Raw genomic sequence first — 27,751 nt, forward strand, 5'->3', positions numbered from 1 at the left:
TACACTCACTACTTTACATTGTAGCAAAGTGTCATTTCTTCAGTGTTGTCACATGAAAAGACATATTCAAATATTTACAAAAATGTGAGGGGTGTACTCACATTTGTGGTATACTGTGTGTGTGTGTATATATATAATCTCTCTCTCAAAATTGGTTAAACTATTTTTAATATATGTTAATTGCTGACCAAAATAAAGGTTCTTAAATTAAATCCAAGTCTTCAGTTTCTGTTTACAACACAATGGTATATGTGCCAAACGTATGAAAACAATCAAAGCAATTTGCTCCAAATTACTGCACATATTTGCTGCCATGCCATATTACACCACAAGAGGCTGCTGTTGCCTAATTAGTAGGCAGTGCGTTTCAGTTGCATGAGTTTACGCATCAACCACACTTGGCCCATGTAGCTAAAATATTGTTTTTCTCCTGTACAACTAACACCCACAAAGACACAATAGGATAGGACTCCACAGTTGTTTGAAATACATAATGCTTACAAAAGTCGTATTGTGTAAGTATTAATATGACAGCTCCTCACTAAACACTCTCCCTCTCTTTCTATCCGATACAGAGACAAATGAAACACAATAGGCCATGGGTTAAGCAAACAATTTTTCTACAATCAATGACACCAAATATGCTTGTCATCTCAGTCAACACTCCCCTTGTCACCTTGTCCCCTTACAGTACACATATGCCATCTCTACATCCCTCTCTCCCTCATTTCCCTCTACAAGAGCCTGTGGGGTGGGGGTGACTAAATAGGAATTAGCACTGCTTGTCACTGAATACAGAGGGGGAGATCATGTAGGATACTTTTATTTATAATTCACTTCTCTCCTTTCAATTTGTAAAGTTATATCACAGGTAACACACACACACACAGATACACACACTTGCAAGTCGACAAATTCACAGAGCGCAAACAAATGAAAATGCTTTCACAATGGTAAAACTATGTCTGTTATCATTGAGTGAAGACTGATATCCCCTAGGGCAGGCCAACTGACCTATGTACTGTAACTCTAGTGAAACCAAACCAGAAGCGTCACTCTCATCTCTCGCCCCTGTCCCCCTGTCCCTGTGTGACCTCGTGCCACATTCTAGCACAGGGCAGTGCTAAGAGCAGTAAACTAGACCAGCACCCCTCCAAACATGTCCCCTCATCATCCTAAATCTATTATTTTTCGCCAGGATCGGAGTCCATCCAAACTAAGGGGAAAGTGTTCCAGGACTATCTGTGCCCATCCCCCCGCCCATCATTCCTAGTCTGTCTTAATTTTTCCAATGGGCTGTCAATCGATCTCTTGCTCTTTCTATTTGAAACCATCGCCTCTGTCTCCCACCGTCCTCTTGTTCACTGAAGGAGAGGTGGGGGCAGTCTGTTATTCCTCTCTGACTCCGCCTTTTTTTAACCCAACACACAAACACGCAGATGCAGACACACACCCATGAAAACTAACACACACACACACACACACACACACACACACACACACACACACACACACACACACACACACACACACACACACACACACACACACACACACACACACACACCTACATCCATAATTGAGCCCACCCCCTCTTGCTCTCTCTGCCCTGTTTACAGCTCCACGTGTGAGGAGTTGGTCTTGCTCTGCTCTGGGTGGTGGGGATCGGAAGTCCTTCCTCATTTTTAAGAAAATATTTAAATTTTAACTCATTGAAACTACAATTAATTTCCAAATAAGCAAAGAAACATGAATTGGAGCTGGGTGCTTATGGCAGTCCTTCTGTCTTGCGGGGGACTGTCATGGGGTGAGCAGGGTTTGGACTTCCCTGAGTACGATGGGATGGACCGGGTCATCGAGCTGACTACCAAGAACTACAAGTCTGTGATGAAGACGCATGATGTGATGGTTCTTTACTACCATGAGCATCCCGGATCCGATGCCGTTGCCCAGAAACAGTTTGAAATCGAGGAACTGGCCCTGGAGGTGGGTCATGGGGCAAGGAGGACTTGGTCAGGGGACAGGAGGCTGGGAGGACTGGGTCAGGGGACTAGGAGGACTGGGTCAGGGGGGTGGGAGGACTGGGTCATGGGTCTAGGAGGTTAAGGGGTTCTTGGAGGACTTGGTCAGGGGGCTGGGAGGACTGGGTCAAGTACTAAGAGGACTGGGATGACTGGGTCAGGGGACTGGGAGGACAGTCAGGGGACTGGGAGGACAGTCAGGGGACTGGGAGGACAGTCAGGGGACTGGGAGGACCAGTGGAGGCTGCTGAGGGGAGAACGGCTCATAATAATGGCTGGAACAGAGCGGCTAGAATGGCATCAAACCATGTGTTTTATGTATTTGATACCGTTCTACTGATTACCACAAGCCTTTCCTCCCCAATTAAGGTGTCACCAATCTCTTGTGGGGAGGACTGAGTCTTGGGACTGAGAGGACTGGGTCAGGGCACTGAGAGGACTGGGTCAGGGGACTGGCAGGACTGGGTCAGGGGACTGAGTGGACTGGGTCAGGGGACTGGCAGGACAGGGTCAGGGGGCTGGGAGGACTGGGTCAGAGGACTGAGAGGACTGGGTCAGGGGACTGAGAGGACTGGGTCAGGGGAGTGAGAGGACTGGGTCAGGGGACTGACAGGACTGGGTCAGGGGACTGAGTGGACTGGGTCAGGGGACTGAGTGGACTGGGTCAGGGGACTGGCAGGACTTGGTCAGGGTAGTGAGAGGACTGGGTCAGGGGACTGAGAGGACTGGGTCAGGGGACTGAGAGGAGTGTGAGGAGAGGGGATGGGTAACTGGGAGTTAGAAGTGGGACACACAGTGCCTGGGTAGGGATGCACCATCACTGCTATAATGAATCAACTGGATGAGGCATGATAGTGTGTATTAAGGGGCTATGTGGAGGGGCTACGTGGATACAGACAGTATTTACAGGTAACTAAGTGTTGTTGTTAAGGGTAAGGCAACTCAAATGTGGCCTTTGAAACATGCCACAACAGAGACAATGATTAAATTAAGATGTTCAAGGCAATATATAAGAAGCAAAAGCTGCAAGGGTCCGACTATTGCATGGATTGGACAGGTTACTGAATTTGAAAGGCTTTTTAGTGAATGAATTTGGTCATCGGGGTAAATGGGTAGAGGCAGACATGAGATAGTAACATAAATTAATAATCAGCTGATACTATAAATTGCTAAATAAGCGCTAGTGCCTGGAGGGGACTGTAGGAGTACTGTGTTGACTCACCTGCTGTTCCAGAAATCTCTGGGTTGCTGGAAATATCCCTGGGGTGTATTGTTTTAAGACTGACTCATGATTTTGTGGTCTTAGATGAAATGGGAGATGGCAGGGATGGGTCTGTCTTTAAGGAATGGCGTGGGGCAGGAATTAGTGCAGAGACGTAAGAGAGACAAAAACATTTGTCACGTGCCTGTGGCATGGAGGAGGTGTGAGACAGCATTCTTCACATGCAAAGTGCTGAGTCGTGAGGACACAGGATCCCATCACCAGTCCTGGCAAATGGTTGACAGTACAGATAGCAGGTGTTCGACCTGCTATCTGTACTGTCAACCATTTATGACTCAAACATGACATGGACAGAAGTAGCAGGACCCAAAGTCATCAGCTCGTTGACTGATCTGACTTTACAATCCATAAGGATAATCTTTTCTAACTTCCTAACTTCTATCAGAAATGTCCTACATTTCTTGTATTGATTGTAATAGGGTGTGCGGAGTAAATCCATGTGTGTGTACATGGCCACATGTTCATGTTGATATGTGTGTGTCGCCATGGGTGTGTTGTGTGTGTCTGTTTATGTGACCCTGTTCTTTGAAGTACGCCCCTCGCTATATCCATCACACACTCAACTGCCCTTTTTCTTCTCCCTGATTTCCAACTGGCCTTCCTACCAGCCAACATGCCATCCCAATAACCCCTCACGATAGGCTAAAGGTCAAAGGTTAAAGCTCCATCCTGTCACTCAAGACGTTCAGCTGCAGAACAGTCCCGTTCAGCCTGATGAGAGGGTTACACCCATAGCATGATCATTTAGACGCGTCATCGCCTCATTTCAAGTGTCTGACAGAGTTACACCATAGGTCTGCTTCAGACTACAGCTCCGTACATAGAAGAATAATTCACCCATAGAAATAAAATGTGTACATTGTATTTCAATGGCTACACCACTCCATTGTAAATATGTTACTTAGAGAACTCCACATAGGCCTACTGTCAACACAATTCCATACGTTCAGTGAGAGATGTGCAGCTATTCCTCATTAACTCATATCTGAGCAATATGGATCACAAGAATGTGTGCATTGTGTGATTTTATAGACACTTTTTTGATTCGTTTTGGCACCAAAGCAAGTGCCAACCTACATTTCGAATTAACTACATTGTTCAATCTTAAACCCCTGCACTTCCTCACCCTTGAAAGGGGATAACGGTTCTTGATCTCCAGTGAAATCAGTAGCCCTCTCAGGAGGCACAAAGGTTATCTCATTCAGCAGTGAAACCCATAGGTACCCCTGGATGGCCTGAAACTGAAGACAAATGGGTGTGAATGACTGGTGGTTTATAAAGAAATATAAATGCTCTTCAGATGGCCAATGAGCTAATCCTCTCAAATCCAGCTCTGCCAGGACTGGCCCAAATTCTTAGGACTACAATTTAACCACTTTGGACTACATCTTCCAGGATTCCCTGAAGAGAAACACAACACAGCTCTGAAAGCCTGAAGGGCTATTTTGGGACTGGTGCCTCTTAAGGAGTTGTATGGTTTACTTTAACTCATTTAATCACCTGGGAAACGAATAGCAAACAAATATACCAAAGTCTACTGTAGAATTTTGCCATGACCAGGTTCCCAGGTTGGAAACAAACGCTTCAGGAAACAAACACATCTACTTGCGTGTGTGCATGTATGTATGTATGTATGTAGGTCCGACATGTGTGCATGTATGTAAGTCCGTGTGTGTGAGAGACATATGTCTACTCAGCAGGGTGTTTTGATTAATGATATATTAATCATCATCTGAGAATGCTTGCCTGCCCCCTCCTCTGTATGTTATGGGACATCGAGGCCTAGACCAGGAGGTTCAGGCCCCAGTACTGCGGTGTCGGCTGACTGGACTGGGATGACTGACAGACGGCTGCAGTACTGTACCTGTCAGCGGATCCTAGTGACTTGAGCGTCACCAGCACCTTGCCAAAATAGTCCTTGGTTGGTGTGGCTCTGGGTCTATATTTATCAAGTGCTGCTGTTGTGGATGTTTGTGTATCCTAAAGTGCTGTGTTGCTATTTGAAAGGTAGTAGTGCCATGACATTATGTGAAATGAATGTGCACTCTGCACTCTGTTTTGGTCTATTGCAGAGAAAGAGAGAGAGAGAGAGAGTATATTACATAGAATGAATAGAACAGGCTTGGAACCTCTAACCCTGGCAATTTGACTGGTAAACTGATGTGTACACTCGCAATAGATGTGGTAAAGAGTTACAATTAAAAAAACAAATTGACAACCATAAACGATTTATATAAGCTAGCTATTCTAATCAGCTTCTATTCTAACTAATCACTTCTTCTCAACCTGAAAAGGGACAACTTCTACATGTTATGCAGCAAAAACTGCCAAATATATCCAAATCGGACTTAAGTAAACACATTGTGTGCCTATTCAATACCACCTTGCACACTCTTGCCTGCATCTAGCTGATCTAGGGTGTAATCATTAGTCCAAACAGTTGCAAACAAGAGTTTCTATTGGACAAGTTCAGGTATGTTTATCAACACTCTGTTTCGTTTGCTTCCATTTAAGATTCATTTTTACAGAATCGGCTAAATGAATACACCCATGATCCCCCCCAACCACAGCTCACTTTCATAACAGCCACATACAAACAGCATGATCTCTTTGCTCATTGTATAATTCCTTCTCGCAGCTACACGCTATTCTGTGACCAGGCAAAAAAAAACTTTCCAAGCCAAACCTTCATACCATAATCGCTACACACAGCTTACATCAGGGTTTCCCAAACTCAGTCCTTGGGACCCCAAGGGGTGCACGTTTTGGTTTTTGCTCTAGCACTACACAGTTGATTCAAATAATCAACTAATCATCAAGCTTTGGTTATTTGAATCAGCTGTGCAGTGCTAGGGAAAAAAACACATGCAACCCTTGGGCTCCCAGGGACTGAGTTTGGGAAATGCTGGCCTACATCATTGTCACCATAGCTACTAAAACTAACGTGTTAGTAAACCCGATACAATCATGCAGTACAGTGTACAGCAAGCGATACAGGCCCCTGTGGGAATAGATTAATAAAACCAAAAGTTTACCTTGACTTGGAAGAGTTCCAGTGTTGGAAAGCCATAGCTAGTTAACATAGCATCCCTCTGTTTGAGCCGTGTGTCTCAGTAGGCTAAACTAGCTAGCTAGCTAACTATTTCACAGCGGTTTAGATGGTACAATGATTCTCTACACTACACTTGTTTTGTTACAAACTGAAATTAAGTGAACTATTAGAATTTTAGCAAGAAAGGAAATGGCAGAGTGACTTCTACATAGTGCATCTTGAAGTGGAAAAATGTATACAACAAGATATAGCTAGCTCTCTCTCTATCTCGTGTCTCCTTCATTTTGAATATTTATTTATTCAAAACTGTTCAACTATTGTCTCTCTCTAATTGAGTCACCTACTCATCCCATTTTATGCACTGCAGTGCTAGCTAGCTGTAGCTTATGCTTTCAGATTCGTTCTCTGATCATTTGATTGGGTGGACAACATGTCAGTTCATGCTGCAAGAACTCTGAAATGTTGGAGGACGTCCTCTGAATGTTGTCATAATTACTGTGTAAGTCTATGGAAGATGGTGAGAACCATGAACCTCCTAGGTTTTGTATTGAGGTCAATGTACCCAGAGGAGGAAGGAAACTAGTTCTCCTCCAGCTACACCATTGTCACGGTTTTCATATGGTGAAGGAGAGTCGGACCAAGCCGCAGTGTGTCGATTGCGATCCATGTTTATTTAAACACCGTAAACACAAACTCAACAAAACGTAGTGAAAACCGAAAACAGCCTATACTTGTGTCAACTACCACAGCACAAGGACATCAAGACACTCAGGACAATCACCCACGACAAACTCAAAGAATATGGCTGCCTAAATATGGTTCCCAATCAGAGACAACGATAAGCACCTGCCTCTGATTGAGAACCACTCCAGACAGCCATAGACTTTGCTAGATAACCCCACTAGCTACAATCCCAAATACATACACACCAAAACCCCAAAACAAAACACACCACAATACAAAAACTCCATGCCACACCCTGGCCTGACCCAATACATGAAGAAAAACACAAAATACTTAGACCAGGGCGTGACAACCATGGAGCTACCCCAGAGAGTACTGTTGAGGCTACTGTAGACCTTAATTGCAAAACAGTGTGTTTAATCAATTATTTGGTGACATGCATATGGTTTTATCTAAAAATGTTAACTTTTCACAATTTTTATGAAATTCAGTGAGGAGGATCCCCTTCTTCATCTGAGGAGCCTCCACTGCATTCAAATGATGCTAACTGATGTGGCTCATGGAATGGAATTCATTTTTTTGTAGTGTCAGTTGAGTTGATTCAACAAATCATAGCACAGATTGATGGGTACACTTCCTGCTTTTTCTTCCTGCTTTGCTGCTATGGGTACACTCTCAATGGCTAATCAAAAGAGAACCATCGCGCTCTCCCAGAAGCTTGGTAAAAAAAAACTGTAAATTAGGACAAACAAAAGGTGTAATGGGTCTGCACTCAAAAAGATGTCTCATAAAACGTACTTCGTTTTGAGAGAAAAAATTCACTACATCAGGGATAGCGTACACAGACGTTCCGGCTTTGCAGCCTTCTTCAGTGTGTAGGTAGAATTTATTTTGAATTCAAAACAGCATTTGTAGGGAACAACCGATGAGACTGTTATACAACACTGTCCATATAAGATTTTACATATCGTTTATGAGCCAGTCCCACATATTTATGAAAGGCTGAGCCTCATGTCCTTTGCAGTGGGCTATCTCATGAATTGATGCCAGTCCACCCATTATGCCATCATCGACTTGAATGGACACCCATTCTATTCATTCTATTTCTATGGTATAATCTAGGTCAGGCAATGAGATAGATGAGGATAGCATGTCATCTCATTTAGATGTACAGTATGTGCTCCTCCCTCCTCCCTTCCCTGATTTGTCACGAAGCGAACTCTCCCCTTGCACTCAGGCAACAAACCTGCCCGCTTCACAACACTTGCCCCCAAACAGCAACCTTATATAGCTGTAGTAGTCTGTTTGGCTAAAAGCCTTTAGCTGAGTTTAGCCCTCAATCTATTTAACAGGCCGATCTAGACCCTGACCCCATTAGAACCTCTTCATATGAATACCACTCCCCACATGACAAATATGGACACATAACTCACTGTGCACAGACGTCAGTTCAGCGTGTAGTTTTGATTCATATTTGATTGAGTTGTCAACTAACATGAATTCAAAGTGAAAACACCAAAAAGTCAAACCATGTCATTGAATTTAGATTGGGTGAAAAAAAATACAAAAAGTTCCTAAATTCATGCAATTTTCCACGTTGATTCAACGTCATCAGATTGACATTTTTGTTGTTGAAATGACATGGAAAAAAATTAGTTTAAACCAGTTTGTACACAGTGGGAAGTGTCTACGAGGAAAAACCTATTAATCTGACAAGTAAATAGTGGGGACTTTAGCTAAAAATCAGCTTTCCTGGGACAGCCTGCTATTATAATACAGTATAATAATTCACCTCGGACATTTGGGCCGCTGTTTTACAGTTAATCACAAATAAACATTCCCCCAAAAGGTACATAATATCAAACTGCACACCAAGACATAAAGCAGGGGCCACTAGTGCTTGCATCCTGCGGTTTCTGGCTAGGATCTTTAGGCCTACCATCAGTGCCAGCTATCATCATTGCCATGGTGTGGAACATGACAGCCTGGTTATGGGATTTTGCTATGCAATAAAATTAACTGCACAGAAGCACTGATAACTTATCCTTCATGTCAGTTTGTGTGTCTCTGTGTATGTATGTTTGGGTGCCTGCACCTCCTTGATGAAGTGCTAGAAGAGATATGTGAAAGCAGGGTTGCACCTGTTGCTATCCAAGCACCCAGTTACCCCAACGCAGTCAGCAGAACTGTTATCCCACCCCCTCCATAAGCAGGCCATGGATGTGGTGACATCGTCGGTTGAGCCGGTTGTCAGTTATAAGGGTCAAGTTTCACACAGATTTAGAAAGTGCATGGACAGCGCTCTGAGTCCCAGGGTTTTATGGTGGAGGAACTGAATGAAAATGTGTGAAATAAAACAACAACATTTCTGTTTGCTTTAGTGCGTACACAGTGCACTGAGAATGACACCTGTCCCTCCAGCAAACCCACAAAGCTGAGGGTGAAGTGAATGCACATCAATTTCCTTACAGAATACTCATAAATAAACTTAAAAACAAACTCCCCAAACGTCCTTATAAGTTCTTCGTACATGCAGAAGATATTCCTGCTTAGGCATAAGGCTGCTACTGTGTTTTCAGTTATGTGAAAGTGTTGTTTTTTTCACAGCTTGCAGCTCAGGTACTTGATGACCTTGACGATGAGGATATTGGATTTGGCCTTGTTGATGAGAAGAAGGGCAGTGTTGTTGCTCAGAAACTAGGTAAATACGCACAGAAATAGACACTATTACAGATATTCAAGATTCACAGGATTATTTATAGTTCTGAGGCCAGTTATGGTGAAATTGTCACCATCTTTAAACATGATCCATTTGTCAAAGTGTCACAATCTAATCTAGACATCACCACTGACCAGGTATGTGCTCAGTGGAGTAAACTGCTTGACCGGTCTCAATGGATGCATCTCAATAGTCATACGTGGATTCCTCTCCTTGTCTTGCCTCCTTCCTCTGCAACTATCAATGTAGATAATTTCCCCTGTGGAGAGCGCTGCAGAACACTATTTCCCATTTCTACTTGTTTATGTGCACGAGCTGCTGTGCGGGTCACACTTCGACAGGCTGCTGACTAAGATACCTCACTCTTAAGATGACAGTTTTGCGGAGTACTGTTTTTCAAGGTTATTTTGAAGGAGGGGGTCACTGAGACTTACACTCTCCCAGAATTAGGAAATATATTATAGGAGAAAGCAATCTGCTGGACGCCCATTGCCCACTGAGACATCACCTTTTTAATTATCTCACCTCAGTGATGATGAAGTAAAGGAAACAAGGAGAAGCCACTACACTTTTGAGATGGACATCTTGTGTTACTGTGCTAAGGCAACCTATGAGCAAGCCTGACCTCTAGTGGATTTCCGGGTATGACTGGATATGTAAGCCCCGAGTTGAAATTCTGTTGTCTCCTCAGGACTTGAGGAGGCCGACAGCATCTACATTTTCACCGAGAACGAGATCATTGAGTACGATGGGGAGCTTGCTGCAGACACAATTGTGGAGTTCGTCTATGATGTATGTGAGAGTAATGTAATCTATTTATGCTCTCTTTTACCTGGCTGCAATTTGTAGGAAACAGACTATTTATCCACTCATAATATATTCTGTACTGTTTCATTCTCTTTTCCCACACCATGATCTTCCTCTCTCCATCCATCCTTCTTTTACTCTGTTCAAGGTTCTTGAAGACCCAGTTGAGATCATTGAGAACGATCCGGAGGTTAAAGGTTTCCATAACATTGAGGAGGATATCAAACTGGTTGGCTACTTTAAGAGTGAAAAGTCTGAACGTAAGAATATATAATGTATTATTTATTTATTTATTTTATTTCACCTTTATTTAACCAGGTAGGCTAGTTGAGAACAAGTTCTCATTTACAACTGCGACCTGGCCAAGATAAAGCATAGCAGTGTGAACAGACAACAACACAGAGTTTACACATGGAGTAAACAATAAACAAGTCAATAACACAGTAGAAAAAAAGAAAAAAATAGTCTATATACATTGTGTGCAAAAGGCATGAGGAGGTAGGCGAATAATTACAATTTTGCAGATTAACACTGGAGTGATAAATGATCAGATGGTCATGTACAGGTAGAGATACTGGTGTGCAAAAGAGCAGAAAAGTACAAATAAAAACAGTATGGGGATAAGGTAGGTAAATTGGGTGGGCTATTTACCGATGGACTATGTACAGCTGCAGTGATCGGTTAGCTGCTCAGAAAGCAGATGTTTGAAGTTGGTGAGGGAATAAGTCTCCAACTTCAGCGATTTTTGCAATTCGTTCCAGTCACAGGCAGCAGAGAACTGGAAGGAAAGGCGGCCAAATGAGGTGTTGGCTTTAGGGATGATCAGTGAGATACACTTGCTGGAGCGCGTACTACGGGTGGGTGTTGACCTCGTGACCAGTGAACTGAGATAAGGCAGAGCTTTACCTAGCATGGACTTGTAGATGACCTGGAGCCAGTGGGTCTGTATATGTAGCGAGGGCCAGCCGACTAGAGCATACAGGTCGCAGTGGTGGGTGGTAAAAGGTGCTTTAGTAACAAAACAGATGGCACTGTGATAAACTGCATCCAGTTTGCTGAGTAGAGTATTGGAAGCTATTTTGTAGATGACATCGCCGAAGTCAAGGATCGGTAGGATAGTCAGTTTTACTAGGGTAAGTTTGGAGGCGTGAGTGAAGGAGGCTTTGTTGCGGAATAGAAAGCCGACTCTAGATTTGATTTTAGATTGGAGATGTTTGATATGAGTCTGGAAGGAGAGATTACAGTCTAGCCAGACACCTAGGTACTTATAGATGTCCACATATTCTAGGCCGGAACCATCCAGGGTGGTGATGCTAGTCAGGCATGCGGGTGCAGGCAGCGAACGGTTGAAAAGCATGCATTTGGTTTTACTAGCGTTTAATAAGAGCAGTTGGAGGCCACAGAAGGAGTGTTGTATGGCATTGAAGCTCGTTTGGAGGTTAGATAGCACAGTGTCCAAGGAAGGGCCAGAAGTATACAGAATGGTGTCGTCTGCATAGAGGTGGATCAGATAATCGCCCGCAGCATCATTGATATATACAGAGAAAAGAGTCGGCCCGAGAATTGAACCCTGTGGCACCCCCATAGAGCCTGCCAGAGGACCGGACAACATGCCCTCCGATTTGACACACTGAACTCTGTCTGCAAAGTAGTTGGTTAACCAGGCAAGGCAGTCATTAGAAAAACCGAGGCTACTGAGTCTGCCGATAAGAATATGGTGATTGACAGAGTCGAAAGCCTTGGCCAGGTCGATGAAGAAGGCTGCACAGTAATGTCTTTCATCGATGGCGGTTATGATATTGTTTAGTACCTTGAGCGTGGCTGAGGTGCACCCATGACCGGCTCGGAAACCAGATTGCACAGTGGAGAAGGTACGGTGGGATTCGAGATGGTCAGTGATCTGTTTGTTGACTTGGTTTTCGAAGACCTTAGATAGGCAGGGCAGGATGGATATAGGTCTGTAACAGTTTGGGTCCAGGGTGTCTCCCCCTTTGAAGAGGGAGATGACTGCGGACTGTGTCAGCTTTCCAATCCTTGGGGATCTCAGACGATATGAAAGAGAGGTTGAACAGGCTGATAATAGGGGTTGCGACAATGGCGACGGATAGTTTCAGAAATAGAGGGTCCAGATTATCAAGCCCAGCTGATTTGTACGGGTCCAGGTTTTGCAGCTCTTTCAGAACATCTGCTATCTGGATTTGGGTAAAGGAGAAGCTGGGGAGGCTTGGGCGAGTAGCTGCGGGGGGAAGGGGGGCGGAGCTGTTGGCCGGGGTTGGAGTAGCCAGGAGGAAGGCATGGCCAGCCATTGAGAAATGATTGTTGAAGTTTTCGATTATCATGGATTTATCGGTGGTGACCGTGTTACCTAGCCTCAGTGCAGTGGGCAGCTGGGAGGAGGTGCTCTTGTTCTCCATGGACTTTACAGTGTCCCAGAACTTTTTGGAGTTAGAGCTATAGGATGCAAATTTCTGCTTGAAGAAGCTGGCCTTTGCTTTCCTGACTGACTGCGTGTATTGGTTCCTGACTTCCCTGAACAGTTGCATATTCTGGGGACTCTTCGATGCTATTGCAGTCCGCCAGAGGATGTTTTTGTGCTGGTCGAGGACAGTCAGGTCTGGAGTGAACCAAGGGCTATATCTGTTCTGTCATGTATTGTCATGTCTTGTCCCTGTGCTTTCTCTTCTCTTCGTTTCCCCCTGCTGGTCGTATTAGGTTACTTTCTCTCTCTCTATCTCTCTCTCTATCGTTCTGTTCCTGCCCCCTGCTGTGCCTCATTCTCCTAACGACCTCGTTTACTCTCTCACACCTGTTCCCTCTTTTGCCCTCTGATTAAGTCTCTATTTCTCTCTCTGTTTCTGCTTCTGTCCTTGTCGGATTCTTGTTTGCTTTGCCCTTGTTCCGTCCTGTTGTAATCTGCCTCTTCATCAGATACTGCGTGTGAGCAGGTGTCTCTATCCTCTACGGCCCGCGCCTACCCGAAGGGACCTGCAGTCTGTTGCCGCTAGCCCTGCAATTCTCCTCAACTACTTGAAGGGGGACTCTCCTGTTAAGATTGAGGATTTATGTTTTCCCTGTTTGGACATCTCCTGTAAAGATTGAGGATTTATGTTTTCCCTGTTTGGACATTAAAAGACTCTGTTTCTGTTATATCGCTTTTGGGTCCTCACTCACCTGCATAACAGTTCTGCAATTTTTGAACGGAGCATGCTTATCTAAGATGGTGAGGAAGTTACTTTTAAAGAATGACCAGGCATCATCAACTGACGGGATGAGGTCAATATCCTTCCAGTATACCCGGGCCAGGTCGATTAGAAAGGCCTGCTCGCAGAAGTGTTTTAGGGAGCGTTTGACAGTGATGAAGGGTGGTCGTTTGACTGTGGACCTGTAACGGATACAGGCAATGAGGCAGTGATTGCTGAGATCCTGGTTGAAGACAGCAGAGGTGTATTTGGAGGGCCAGTTGGTCAGGATAACGTCTATGAGGGTGCCCTTGTTTACAGATTTAGGGTTGTACCTGGTGGGTTCTTTGATGATTTGTGTGAGATTGAGGGCATATAGCTCAGATTGTAGGACTGCCGGGGTGTTAAGCATATCCCAGTTTATTTAAAACATTTTATTTCTGTGTTTTTACTGTATATTATAAGTTGTGTACATTTTATGGATAAAACAGTGTATTAACAGTGTATTTGTCAACAAAAAAATCTAGATTTGACTAAGGTCTTAACAAATGCCTGTAACATTTCAGATTATTTGGCCTATGTGGACGCGGCTGAGGAGTTCCATCCACACATCAAGTTCTTCGCTACATTCACTCCCAAGGTGAAGAACCGTACCCACTAGCAACTACATCCTCCTACACTGGAGCTCTACTCTCCTTTAAAAGTATCCCATTGTTCCTTCAATTCAATCCTCTGTATTCCAGGTTGCCAAGGATCTGGGCCTGAAGGTGAATGAGGTGGACTTCTATGAACCCTTTATAGATGAACCCATAGTTATCCCCGGAAAGCCCTACACAGAGGAGGAGCTTGTCGAGTACATCGAGGATCACGACAGGTGAGATTCATGGCCACAGTGGTCAGAATGGCGATATACATAATGAGATGGGTGAGGTGTTCTTTCCTGGCTTTGTGATTTGACTTGTAAAAACCCTATAACTAGGTGTAAAGGGAATTTTCAGGTGAACCAAAAGGAGGGCAGTCGTTGATAATATCAATCAAAATCAACAGTTGCAACAGGGAGACACCTCCAGAAAAAATGTATAATCGGGACTGTTGGAGACGGGCCCCTTTACATTCTAATCAAACAGTACTAAATGTTCTCTAAACATCAGCCCAAGAGGCTTGTACAAAGTCAAAACAAAACACAGTAACTTTTCTGCTACAGAATCACAGAGTGTTCCTAATGTCATCAATACAATACTAATCAGTGTGTCCTTGTTCCTTGTACCTTGAGTAACTGCGGCGTCAATCCCTATCAAACGATATGAGAACAATCCATAACAGTCAGTAACAAGTCTAGTGACCATCAACCCGTACGAAAATGAGTGTTGCAAATAGGTCTCTGGAAGTCATGTGTATTACAGAAAGGGAAAACATATAAATATGCTAAGTATTGTGTTAATTACTCTTAACTGACTATTCCCATTAAAGTAAGACACAAAGTTTAAAAAGTGTAACCTTGCTCAATGAACAATAAATAAATATCTGACGTCCTATTTCTTTATAGACCAACCCTGAGGAAGATGGAGCCTGATAACATGTATGAGATCTGGGTAAGCTATACCAACTATTACCATAAAAATCACCCTACAAAACAAAATGGATGATGTCTTCTTAGTAAGCATGCCTCCCCAATTTTTATCAAGAATACTGAACAAAAATGTAAATGCAATATGCTGAACAAAAATATAAATGCAACATGCTGAACAAAAATATAAATGTAACATGGAACAATTTCAAAGATTTTACTGAGTTCCAGTTCATATAAGGAAATCAGTCAATTGAAATAAATAAATTAGGCCCTAATCTATGTATTTCACATGACTGGATAGGGGTGCAGCCATGGGGCGGCCTCGAATGGCATAGGGAGCCATGCTCAGCCAATCACAATATGTTTTTCCCCACAAAAGAGCTTTATTACAGACAAGCCAGATGTGGAGCTCCTGGGCTGGCGTGGTTACACGTGGTCTGCAGTTTTGAGGCCGGTTGGACGTAGTGCCAAATTCTCTAAAACGACTTTGGAGGCAATGTATGTTAGATAAATTAACATTACATTCTCTGGAAACAGCTCTGGTGGATATTCCTGCAGTCAGCATGCCAATTGCATGCTCCCTCAGAACTTGAGCCATCTGTGGCATTGTTTTGTGTGACAAAACTGCACATTCTAAAGTGACCTTTTATTGTCCTCAGCTCAAGGTGCAACTGTGTAATGATCATGTTGTTTAATCAGCTTCATGATATGCCACATCTGTCAAGTGGATGGATTATCTTGGCAAAGAATAAATTATCACTAATAGGGATGTGGACAAATTTGTGCACAACATTTGAGAGAAATACGCTTTTTGTGCGTATGAAACATTTCTGGGATTTTTTTTCAGCTCATGAAACATGGGACCAACATTTTACATGTTGTGCTTATATTTTTGTTCAGTGTATTTATGTGGCCTAAATGTGCAAACAAGAATGGAAATAGACTTGTAGGTAAGTCCATATTCCCCATCCCAGTTTTCTTACCTGGTGTTAGTACGTTTAAGGAGTCTGTCTTTTCTTAGGAGGATGACATCGATGGTGAGCACATCATTGCATTTGCAGAAGAGGATGATCCAGGTACAGAACCAAAGGGGAGGCTAATGAGTCAATAGGGCTGGGTGGGGGTGGAGGGAACCATTGTCAGCAAGAGGGCTTTCGTAAGGCTTTATGTACATTTGACACTTGACCTTTGACTTCCAAGATGGTTTTGAGTTCCTGGAAATCCTAAAGGAAGTAGCAGAGGAGCACAATGATAATCCCAACCTCAGCATTGTCTGGATTGATCCAGATGACTTCCCGCTGGTAAAATCATGGTCACTTATCAATACAATATAATCCATCTATCCAATTTCCCACATGAAATATGGGGGATAGTGATATGAGATTCTGATTGCTGTTGATTTCTTCCTGGAATATTATCCATCCTCTTTAGCTTGTCCCATACTGGGAGAAGACCTTTGGAATTGACCTGGGCTCTCCCCAGATTGGTGTTGTGGATGTTGAAGATGTGAGTAATGTTTCTGTCATGTATGAGGAGTCATGAGGTTCTACACATTGAAATAGAATGAATAGAACAGGCTTTGAACCTCTAACGCTGGCAATTTAACTGGTAAACTCATGCGTACACTCTGAATGTATTTTTTTGTAATGTCAATGTGTTGTTCAGTAGATTCAACAAATTACAGCACAGATTGATGGGTACATTTCCTGCTTTGCTGCTATGGGTACACTCGCAATGGCCGGCAGTGCACCCATTATGCTTTCACTGACTTGAATGGGGACACCCGTTCTATTAATTATATTTCTATGTTTACACTGGCATTAAAAAACATTCAATAGTCTTATCTTTGGCACTGAATTGCTTTTTGTCTCTCTATAGGCTGACAGTGTATGGATGAAGATCGACAATGATGACGACCTACCAAGCGCAGATGAGCTTGAGGAATGGATTGAAGATGTTCTTTCAGATGAAATTGATCCAGATGACGATGATGACGACAATGATGATGAAGACGATGATGATGATGATGAGTAAATTGTTTATCTCATCATTTCACTGGCCTATGTCTAAATCTGGCCAATATAATAGAATTGTCCAATCACATCATCCCCTTCCTCAACTTGTCCTTGTCCTCTGTTGTAACACTTCATTAAGTTAAATATGTCCGCTCATATGGACATCCTCATGTTTTCAACATCCTTGCTCAGAGCATCTTGTCAAAATATTGTTTCATTTTTTTCACTTTGCTTTGAATCCATAAAAGACAATACTTTCTCAGAGCCCCATTTTTTTATTCACACCACACCTGTAACTTTGCCATCCATACAATATGAAAAGGACACAAAAAATAAATTGTGAAAATAATACTTTCAAAATACAACTATTGGATATTCATTAGCACTAAATCTTAAAACACCTGATGCTTCTGATTTTTATATTTCAAACAAATAGAGGGGTTACTTTGTTGATGCATTTTAAGTCTGAGTCCATCTGTAAACTTGTCGTCTGAATGTATTTTATTTTTGTTTTATTTTCTCTAGATTAAATGTTCACCCCTCTCCTAACATGTCAAATCCAAGGGTGCAAGCAGGCTTTTCCTACATACAGGTCATGGGTCATACCAACCTACTCTGTTGAATTATTGTAACTTTAGTTGGTAAGCTTTTTTTTCTTCTTGTGCACTGAAATGTGCTGTAAATCACATGGATGTTTTCTACTGACAAAGAAATATAACAACAGTATTCATTTTTTTTTAAACAAGAAAACTTAAACATACTGTAAAGGCTTAAAATAAATGACAGCTTGGAAAAAGATTTGAAAACGACTTTGATCTGGATTATTGTGTGTGTGTGGACATATTTAACTATTCTCGTGGGGACCAGAAGTCCCCACAAGAATAGTAAACAAACATACATTTGACCAACTGGGGACATTTTGTTAGTTCCCACAAGGTCAAATGCTATTTCTAGGGTTTAGGGTTAAGGTTAGAATTAGTGTTAGAATTATGTTAGGGGTTAGGAGCCAGGGTTCATTTTAGAGTTAGGTTTATGGGTTAAGGTTATGGTTGGGGTAAGAGTATGGGTTAGGTTTAGGATTTCGGGAAAATAGGATTTAGTTAGTTGTACAATATTGTGTGTGTGTGTACCATAAAACTCAGATAAGATAATAACAACAATTATCTCTCACTGTTAGAATTATGTTATTTTACCCCATATTACATAATGAGATATTACCATATTACGCACCACGCTTTCCCCGGAAGAAATAGAATGTATTTGGCACAAGACGCTAAGCGTACGTGTGGTCGTCACTAGTTAGCACAGCCACCAAATACTAAACCCCGCCCATTTCTACAATTTATCTTCTTAAAATGTGATTTTAAACCTAACCTTAACCACACTGCTAACCTTATGCCTAACCTTAAATGAAAAGTTCATTTATTTTTACGATATACTTTGTGGCTGTGGTAACTTGTGGAAACACGTACTTTTTTTTCATTAAACGTCAGACACGCCCCCGGTTTCTCAGACCATGTGGTTGATGATAAACACAGTTTAATATCTCGCCATGTTAAGCTTTTTGGTTTTAACATTTGTTCGATTTTAGTTCGATTTCTTACCGCGCGCTCACTATTATTTGTCACCATGTCTGTTTCCGACGATGTGAATTTTGAAACCCAGATTGCGTCTGTTTTGGATTCACTTGCAAAGGTGGCGGTGGTGGAAATAACGAAACTGTTCGAGAGTCGCTTCCTTGCTTCGGGAACCACTATTCTCATTGAAGGGCGGAGTGAACAAAATGAAACCTTGCAAACAGTGGACGCTGTAAAAAAGTCTGGCAAAAAATGTCTTCGCAGTATCGGAGTTCAAGTGGATGAGGAAACAACAACGTCCTTAGAGCTACATGAAAGTATGTTAGCTAACGTTAGTAGTACTTCATTACACTGGTAAATCCATGGTAACGGATTTACGCAGAAATTCTGTGTTTTTTCAGGTTAACATGTATACCAAACAAAAAACATTGATTTCAAAGTTTAGCAAACCATACAACTCAATGCACAAATACTAATTTTAACAATTTCCACTGACAATTTTACAAAAACACATTTACAGGAAGAACTTGTGCAGATAAAGTTGGGTAACAGAATGAAACGGACATTTTACCATAATTATGTTACCAGACTGCATCTGCACAGTTTATGTATTTACTGTGTAAATTGTTCAAAGTAGCCATTGTGCATAGAGTTGTATGGTTTGAAGTCAATGGTTTTTGTTTGGCATACATTTTTTAAATTAAAACATCGGGTCTCATTGTCCTGTAGCAAACATTGTTGCTCTGCAGAGAGTGCATCTCAACAAAACAATTCTTCTAGATACTTTGAAGCAAGTATACAATCGTGTTCTCACGAGAGACATATGTTAAATTTTTAAAATTTGAGTAAATACACACGGTTTAGTATGCATTATGACTCTTATCATCTTTCTCTCTGAATGTGACTGTTGAAATCCTTAAAAAAAATAATTGTATGACTTTTTATGATTTATGTCAACAAACAACATTTTTGGAGGCAAAAAATAACAAAGAAATACACACAATTACTGATTTGTTTAATCTCTTTATTGTTATTATTGTCAGTAGTGATCTGCACCATGCTGTCTACCAAATGGAATGTTTGTGTGCTTTGCTTTCTACCCCTCCCCTTTACCATGCATTCTCCAGACCCAAAAAAGTGCATGTCCTTGGAGGGAGGCAGTGGTTCTTTGAATGGGAGCAATGAGGAGGAGGGTCCTGCACATCGTATCCCCCTGCTGAAGGCTAATCAGCCTGCTGAACTCAAGTGCTCTGTTCTAGAAGAGAAGGTCAGTGAGTTGTTTGGGTTAAAGGGATACATTGTGATTTTGGCAATGAAGTCCTTTATCTACTTCCTTCGAGTCAGATGAACTCGTATAATTTGTCTTTATGTGCATTTTGAAGGAAGTTGCTAACTAGCATGCTAGCTGTTACCATAGACTTCCAGTCATTGTGCTAATGCTGATTAGCATTGGCTCACAAAACTACCTCAAACCTCCTTCATGCTGGATGTAGAGACATAAAAATAGTATCCACGAGTTCATCTGACTGTGGGTAAGTAGATAAAGGGCTTCATTGTGAACCATAAGATGTGTTTGTTTGTTACTAGGACTAATGCCCTTTTTACTTGTAGGCTTCAAGCTAATTGTATTAGCTGACACCTGTATTACAGAACCTAAGTAGTTGTCTTTTTGGCTTGTCATCTGTCATCAGGTTGTGGAGATGGTGGAGGAGATTAGTCTGGAAACAAAATCTTCAACAACCACTGAGCCAGAAGAAGAACAAGTGATATATTCTGGTAAAAAAACACATTTATTCTAGGAGGTAGTAGTGAAGCTATATAGACACTGAAATATATTTGCTATAAACTCTTTGTATATAAAGGGTTGAGGGTACTATTTAACAACTATTTTATTTTCTGTCCTCCAGCCACTGTGGATCCAATCCACCTTTATGTTCCTGTTCAAAGCTCCCCAACTAAGCAGAAACCCCAGCCCCTCAAGACAGAAACTGAGAATGGAATCAACATAGAATGTGAGACTAAAGTCATCTGCCAAATGGTCCCAAAGGCAGAGGAGGACATAACACGACAGCCTGCATGTAAAGAAAAGCCTACCCAGATGGAGCCCCAGCAGGCCAGTTACAGCACCGCCAAAGGGACAGCCTACAGCCCATCCTCCTCAGATGGGGCTTTGGTTCCTGTACAGGCTAAGAGTATGTTGAAATTTATGGGTGTAACAAACGCTCCCTCTGCTCTAATGAAGAAAAAGGTGGATGTCAAGCTGGAAAAGAAAAAGAAGGTGGCTTTCAAGCTGGACCAGACAAAGAAGAAGGTGGACTTCAAGCTGGACCAGACAAAGAAGAAGGTGGACTTCAAGCTGGACCAGACAAAGAAGAAGAAGGTGGACTTCAAGTTGGACCAGACAAAGAAGAAGAAGGTGGACTTCAAGCTGGACCAGACAAAGAAGAAGGTGGACTTCAAGCTGGACCAGACCTCCTTGGAGCAGAAGTTGACGAGGCCTTGCTCTGTCCAGCTGGTGAACCTGCTTTTGGTACCCGGAAGAAAGAACTCTGGAGGGAAGAAGGCTAATGGTAGCAACTGTCATGACAACAAGAGGTTCCCCATGCCAAAGGACCTCAAGACCCACCAAGGCCTCCACACGGGCCGACGCCTCTGCTGCTTCACTCAGTGTGGGAACGGTGTCTGGCGGCTGCAAGGGGTCCTCTCCTCAAGCCGTGCCCATGGCTGCAAGATCTGTGGGAAGCGCTTCAAGCGCAGGAAGATCCTGAGGAGGCATGAGCGCTTCCACACCGGTGAGAAGCCCTACTCCTGCTCCCAGTGCTCCAAAACGTTCGCCCTGCGGAAAAGCCTCCGCAGGCACGAACGGTTCCATACAGGGCAGAGACCTCACAGCTGCCCCCAGTGTGGGAAGAGCTTTCGTCTCAGGGACAATCTGAAGGCTCATCTGCGCTTTCACACTGGTGAGAGACCTTTCACCTGCTCCTTCTGCTCCAAGAGCTTCAGAATCTTCCGGAATCTTGAGAAACACAGCATTGATCACTTGGGAGCGACAGCGAAATAGCACATTTTCCGGCGAAAGACAACTGTGCTAAAAGCATGAGCAGCCTTCTGTAGGCCACCTTACAAAACTGTCCTACCTCTAACTGAAACTACTGAATGTCCATTCCTCATTATAACCAACCATGTTGGTTATTTTTGATAAGGTGCTATGATGGTAAATTGCAATCAGGTTTGGATTGTCCAGAATGATCATCAGAGTGTAAGCTTCAGTGGACACTGATGTTGTTGACAGCCATAATGTTCTAATACGGTAAGGGCCTGTTTTCCAGACACAGATTATGCTTAATTTTAAACCAAAAAGTAATTTCAATGGAGTTTTTCTATTGCGCATGCTGGACTAGGCTTAAAGAGACTCTTTGGGATTTTGGCAATGAAGCCCTTTATCTACTTCCAGAGAGTCAGATGAACTCATGGATACCATTTTTATGACTCTGCATTCAGTTTGAAGGAAGTTGCTAACTAGCACAATGACTGGAAGTCTATAGTAACTGCTAGTATGCTAGTAGATAACATAGATTTCCGGTCATTGCTCTAACGCTAGTTAGAATTGGCTTGCGAAACTACACTATATGACCAAAAGTATGTGGACACCTGCTCGTTGATATCGGAATGAGATGGTCAAACTTTACAGTTGGCACTATGCATTGGGGCAGGTAGCGTTCTCTTGGCATCCGCCAAACCCACATTCATCTGTCAGACTGCCAGATGGTGAAGTGTGATTCATCACTACAGAGAACGCGTTTCCACAGCTCCAGAGTCCAATGGTGGCGAGCTTTACACCACTCCAGCCAACGCTTGGCATTGCGCATGGTGATCTTAGGCTTGTGTGCGGCTGCTCGGCCATGGAAACCCATTTCATGAAGCTCCCGACTAACAGCTCTTGTGCTGACGTTGCTTCCAGATGCAGTTTGGAACTCTGTAGTGAGTGTTGCAACTGAGAAGAGGCGATTTTTACGTGCTTCGGCGGTCCCATTCTGTGAGCTTGTGTGGCTTACCACTTCGCGGCTGAGCCCTTGTTGCTCCTAGATGTTTCCACTTCATAATATAAGAACATATAGTTGACCGGGGCAGCTCTAGTACGGCAGACATTTTACAAATTGACTTGCTGGAAAGGTGGCATCCTATGACGGTACCATGTTGAAAGTCACTGAGCTCTTCAGTAAGGCCATTCTACTGCCAATGTTTGTCTATTGAGATTGCATGGCGGTGTTCTTGATTTTATACACGTGTGGCTGAAATAGCCAAATCCACTGATTTCAAGGGATGTCCACATCATTTTGTATACACGGTTGAAGTCAGAAGTTGACACACTTAGGTTGGAGTCATTAAAACTAGTTTGTCAACCACTCCACAAATTTATTGTTAACAAACTATAGTCAGTTAGGATATATACTTTGTGCATGACAAGTAATTTTTCCAACAATTGTTTTCAGACAGATTATTTCACTTATAATTTACTGTATCACAATTCTAGTGGGTCAGAAATGTACATATACTAAGTTGACTGTTCATTTAAACAGCTTGGAAAATTCCAGAAAATGTCATGACTTTAGATGTTTCTGATAGGCTAATTGACATAATTTGAGTCAATTAGAGGTGTACATGTGGATGTATTTCAAGGCCTACCTTCAAACTCAGTGCCTCTTTGCTTGACATCATGGGAAAATCAAAAGAAATCAGCCAAGACCTCAGGAAATAATTGTAGACCTCCACAAGTCTGGTTCATCCTTGGGAGCAACTTCCAGATGCCTGAAGGTACCACGTTCATCTGTACAAACGATAGTACTCAAGTATAAACACCATGGATCTACGCAGCCGTCATACCGCTCAGGAAGGAGATGAACGTACTTTGGTGCGAAAGTGCAAATCAATCCCAGAACAACAGCAAAGGACCTTGTGAAGATGCTGGAGGAAACGGGTACAAAAGTATCTTTATACACAGTAAAACTAGTCCTATATCGAACATAACCTGAAAGGCCTCTCAGCAAGGAAGAAGCCACTGCTCCTAAATCGCCATAAAAAAGCCAGACTACGGTTTGCAACTTCACATGGGGACAAATATCATACTTTTTGGAGAAATGTCCTCTGGTCTGATGAAACAAAAATAGAACTGTTCGGCCATAATGACCCTCATTATGTTTGGAGGAAAAAGGGGGAGGCCTGCAAGCTGAAGAACGCCATCCCAACTGTGAAGCACAGGGGGTGGCAGCAACATGTTGTGGGGGTGCTTTGCTGCAGGAGGGACTGGTGCACTTCACAGAATAGATGGCATCGTGAGGTAGGAAAATAATGTGGATATATTGAAGCAACATCTCAAGACATCAGTCAGGAAGTTAAAGCTTGGTCGCAAATGGGTCTTCCAAACGTACAATGAACCCAAGCATACTTCCAAAGTTGTGGCAAAATGGCTTAAGGACAACAAAGTCAAGGTATTGGAGTGGCCATCACGAAGACCTGACCTCAATCCTATAGAAAATTTGTGGGCAGAACTGAAAAAGTGTGCGATCAAGGAAGCCAACAAACCTGACTCGGTTACACCAGCTCTGTCAGGAGGAATGGGCCAAAATTTACCCAGCTTATTGTGGGAAGCTTGTGGAAGGCTACCTGAAACATTTGACAGAAGTTAAACAATTTAAAAGCAATGCTACCAAATAGTAATTGAGTGTATGTAAACTTCTGACCCACTGGGAATGTGATGAAATAAATCACATCTGAAATAAATAGTTCTCTACTATTATCCTGACATTTCACATTCTTAAAATGAAGTGTTGATCCTAACTGACCGAAGACAGAATTTTTACTAGGATTTAATGTCAGGAGTTGTGATAAACTGAGTTTAAATGTATTTGGCTATGGTGTATGTAAACTTCTGACTTCAATTGTATATGCAGAGACGTAAAAATGGTATCTATCAGTTCATCGAACTCTGGGGAAGTAGATGAGACTTCAATGCCAAAATGATTCCTTTAATCTGGGTCTGGAAAACTGTCTCTCGGTCTTTACACTGTATTTCGTTGGACAAAACACAAGGGATCTGGGCTGAGATTAGTTTGAGATTATTTTCAGACCACAATCTGTGTTCATGATACATATCATCACTTTGTTGTAAATACCAACAGATTGTTCCTTTGTATCTTTGTTTATAAATTGTTTTAGAGATGGGTGTGAAGTTTGATACTTTTATCTCTAACTCTTACTAAACCATTATGCCAAATACTTTAGTAATGCAGCAACGTTCTCTCATTCTTTTTTATCCGTACTGCTGTGTTTGTCAGGTAAACACCCTCCTTACTTTTTCCTTTATAGAAGTAGGGAAGTTTCTCTAAAAACACATGACTTAGTTCAAAATGGGAAGTATGTTTCCTTTTAATGTGTAGTGAGACGTTATTTCATATATATTATGCAATTATAGCTGATGTCTCAGGCTTATTTTCTGAAGATATTCGAAATATTACTTCATAGCTTTTTTTGTCAACTAATTGTATTCAATTCTAACCCAAAATGCTGTAATCTGTGATCCAATTTAAAAAAAACATGTTTTACTGGAAAATAGTTTTTGTAATCTGCGTGAAAATACTAATCAAAGGTCTGTGTTTTATTATATGGATTTTTGGTAAGTACTGTAGTAATCTTGTGGGAATTCCTGATTGGCCCTTTGGCAATAAAAGACATTTACATTTACATTTTACATTTAAGTCATTTAGCAGACGCTCTTATCCAGAGCGACTTACAAATTGGTGCATTCTCCTTAAGACATCCAGTGGAACAGTCACTTTACAATAGTGCATCTAAATCTTAAAGGGGGGGATTACTTATCCTATCCTAGGTATTCCTTAAAGAGGTGGGGTTTCAGGTGTCTCCGGAAGGTGGTGATTGACTCCGCTGTCCTGGCGTCGTGAGGGAGTTTGTTCCACCATTGGGGGGCCAGAGCAGCGAACAGTTTTGACTGGGCTGAGCAGGAGCTGTACTTCCTCAGTGGTAGGGAGGCGAGCAGGCCAGAGGTGGATGAACGCAGTGCCCTTGTTTGGGTGTAGGGCCTGATCAGAGCCTGGAGGTACTGAGGTGCCGTTCCCCTCACAGCTCCGTAGGCAAGCACCATGGTCTTGTAGCGGATGCGAGCTTCAACTGGAAGCCAGTGGAGAGAACGGAGGAGCGGGGTGACGTGAGAGAACTTGGGAAGGTTGAACACCAGACGGGCTGCGGCGTTCTGGATGAGTTGAAGGGGTTTAATGGCACAGGCAGGGAGCCCAGCCAACAGCGAGTTGCAGTAATCCAGACGGGACATGACAAGTGCCTGGATTAGGACCTGCGCCGCTTCCTGTGTGAGGCAGGGTCGTACTCTGCGGATGTTGTAGAGCATGAACCTACAGGAACGGGCCACCGCCTTGATGTTAGTTGAGAACGACAGGGTGTTGTCCAGGATCACGCCAAGGTTCTTAGCGCTCTGGGAGGAGGACACAATGGAGTTGTCAACCGGACATCACCTGTATTTTTGGTTTGACTAATGACTTTTAAACATTCACACAACCAGACACTTCTGATGTGTCAGTCTCTGTTCCCTTTGTTCCAAAAGTTAATGTATGTTACAGTAGCATATTCTATTTTATAGCATATTCAAAAATTCCAGCCGCAAAGCTGTCATAACTGGTCCTTGCTATCCGGTTTCCTTGGGACATCCCTGCCCCGTTGAAGTTTAAAATGGTAAGGGTTAAAGGAAAATTCCACCCAAAAACGATCTTTAGGTATTTGTTTCATTAGTTCATTGTTGATATAGTCCCAATGTTTTGTCTGTCAGCGATAAGTTTTCAAGATGTATTACTTTCGAAATACAGAAATACAGCCAGTGTCATGCATTTTGCAACATATGAGTAAGCTTTGCTTTCAGTTTTGAATGCTTGAATTGCACACCGAGAGAGGGAGAATCTCAATTTCACACTCCTTGCGTCCTCTCTCCCTGCCTCTTCAAAACTCATTGGATGAGAAAGGCAGAGGTCTCTCCGCTCGGACCTTCTCCAATTAGTTTTTAGAAGGAGGCAAGGACAGAGGATGTGAGGAGTATCCAACTGAGACTCTCCCAGAGAAATACACACAGGCAAGGACTCACGGACGACCTTATAGGGAGGTTATTTTGTTTGATTTAGTTGCACAGACCTTCCCAGGGCTCATTACCTACTGGGTTAACATGCCATTCACTTCAGCATGTGGCTACCATTGAAACAGGCAACTTTGAACTCTCTGGGATTACACTCCACATTTCTGCCTTCTGCTCCAATCGTCTTTGAACAACAGGAAGAGAGCAAGATGGACAATAAATGTACCATTCCTCCCTCAAGGAGAACCCAGCTGGAGGTGATGCTGATATGCCCAGTGTGCCAGGACATAAGGACTGGCGCCAGCTGCCCTGTGGGCACAGCTACTGTATGGTGTGTCTGGAGGGTGTGATAGACTTCGCCTCGGATATGCCCTTCCACTGCTCATACTGCGGGGCCATCATTGGGGTCCAGGAATGCTATGCTACCCCTGGCTAACATCACAGAGGGCTAAAGAGAAAACCTGAAGGTGCTACTCTCTTGGTAACTGTTCTGGTTTATTACTTTTGCCAAGACTTCTGTCTTGTGTCTTGATATATCTGTCACTGGATTGGTTTGGTTGCCTTGGTATGACTGTGTCATGACTATCCATTTGATTAAAGATGCACTATGTAGAAATCGCTCCGCCATTTCCTGGTTGCTAAAATTGTAATAGTTTGCCAAATGTCAGTTTGTGTGACAAAATAAGCAAGTAA

At 42.7% G+C, this 27,751-nt stretch overlaps 2 protein-coding genes across 2 annotated transcripts; both read left to right on the top strand.

Moving 5' to 3' along the window:
• Positions 1-1,601: 1,601 nt before the first annotated feature.
• Positions 1,602-18,127, top strand: LOC124009157 (calsequestrin-1-like). The gene is made up of 11 exons (XM_046320683.1): positions 1,602-1,986; positions 9,647-9,740; positions 10,450-10,550; positions 10,714-10,825; positions 14,311-14,384; positions 14,488-14,618; positions 15,291-15,336; positions 16,336-16,390; positions 16,515-16,615; positions 16,746-16,820; positions 17,193-18,127. Exons 1-11 carry the CDS (start codon positions 1,750-1,752, stop codon positions 17,346-17,348), a joined length of 1,182 nt encoding a protein of 393 aa, XP_046176639.1. The 5' UTR covers positions 1,602-1,749; the 3' UTR covers positions 17,349-18,127.
• Positions 18,128-18,829: 702 nt separating this feature from the next.
• On the top strand, positions 18,830-22,649 carry LOC124009156 (zinc finger protein 37-like). The gene is made up of 4 exons (XM_046320681.1): positions 18,830-19,223; positions 20,034-20,173; positions 20,598-20,682; positions 20,814-22,649. The coding sequence occupies exons 1-4, from the start codon at positions 18,959-18,961 to the stop codon at positions 21,965-21,967; spliced, it is 1,644 nt and encodes a 547-aa protein (XP_046176637.1). The 5' UTR covers positions 18,830-18,958; the 3' UTR covers positions 21,968-22,649.
• Positions 22,650-27,751: the final 5,102 nt, after the last annotated feature.

This window comes from Oncorhynchus gorbuscha, linkage group LG22, assembly GCF_021184085.1.
Source record: "Oncorhynchus gorbuscha isolate QuinsamMale2020 ecotype Even-year linkage group LG22, OgorEven_v1.0, whole genome shotgun sequence".
Lineage (NCBI taxonomy): Eukaryota > Metazoa > Chordata > Actinopteri > Salmoniformes > Salmonidae > Oncorhynchus > Oncorhynchus gorbuscha.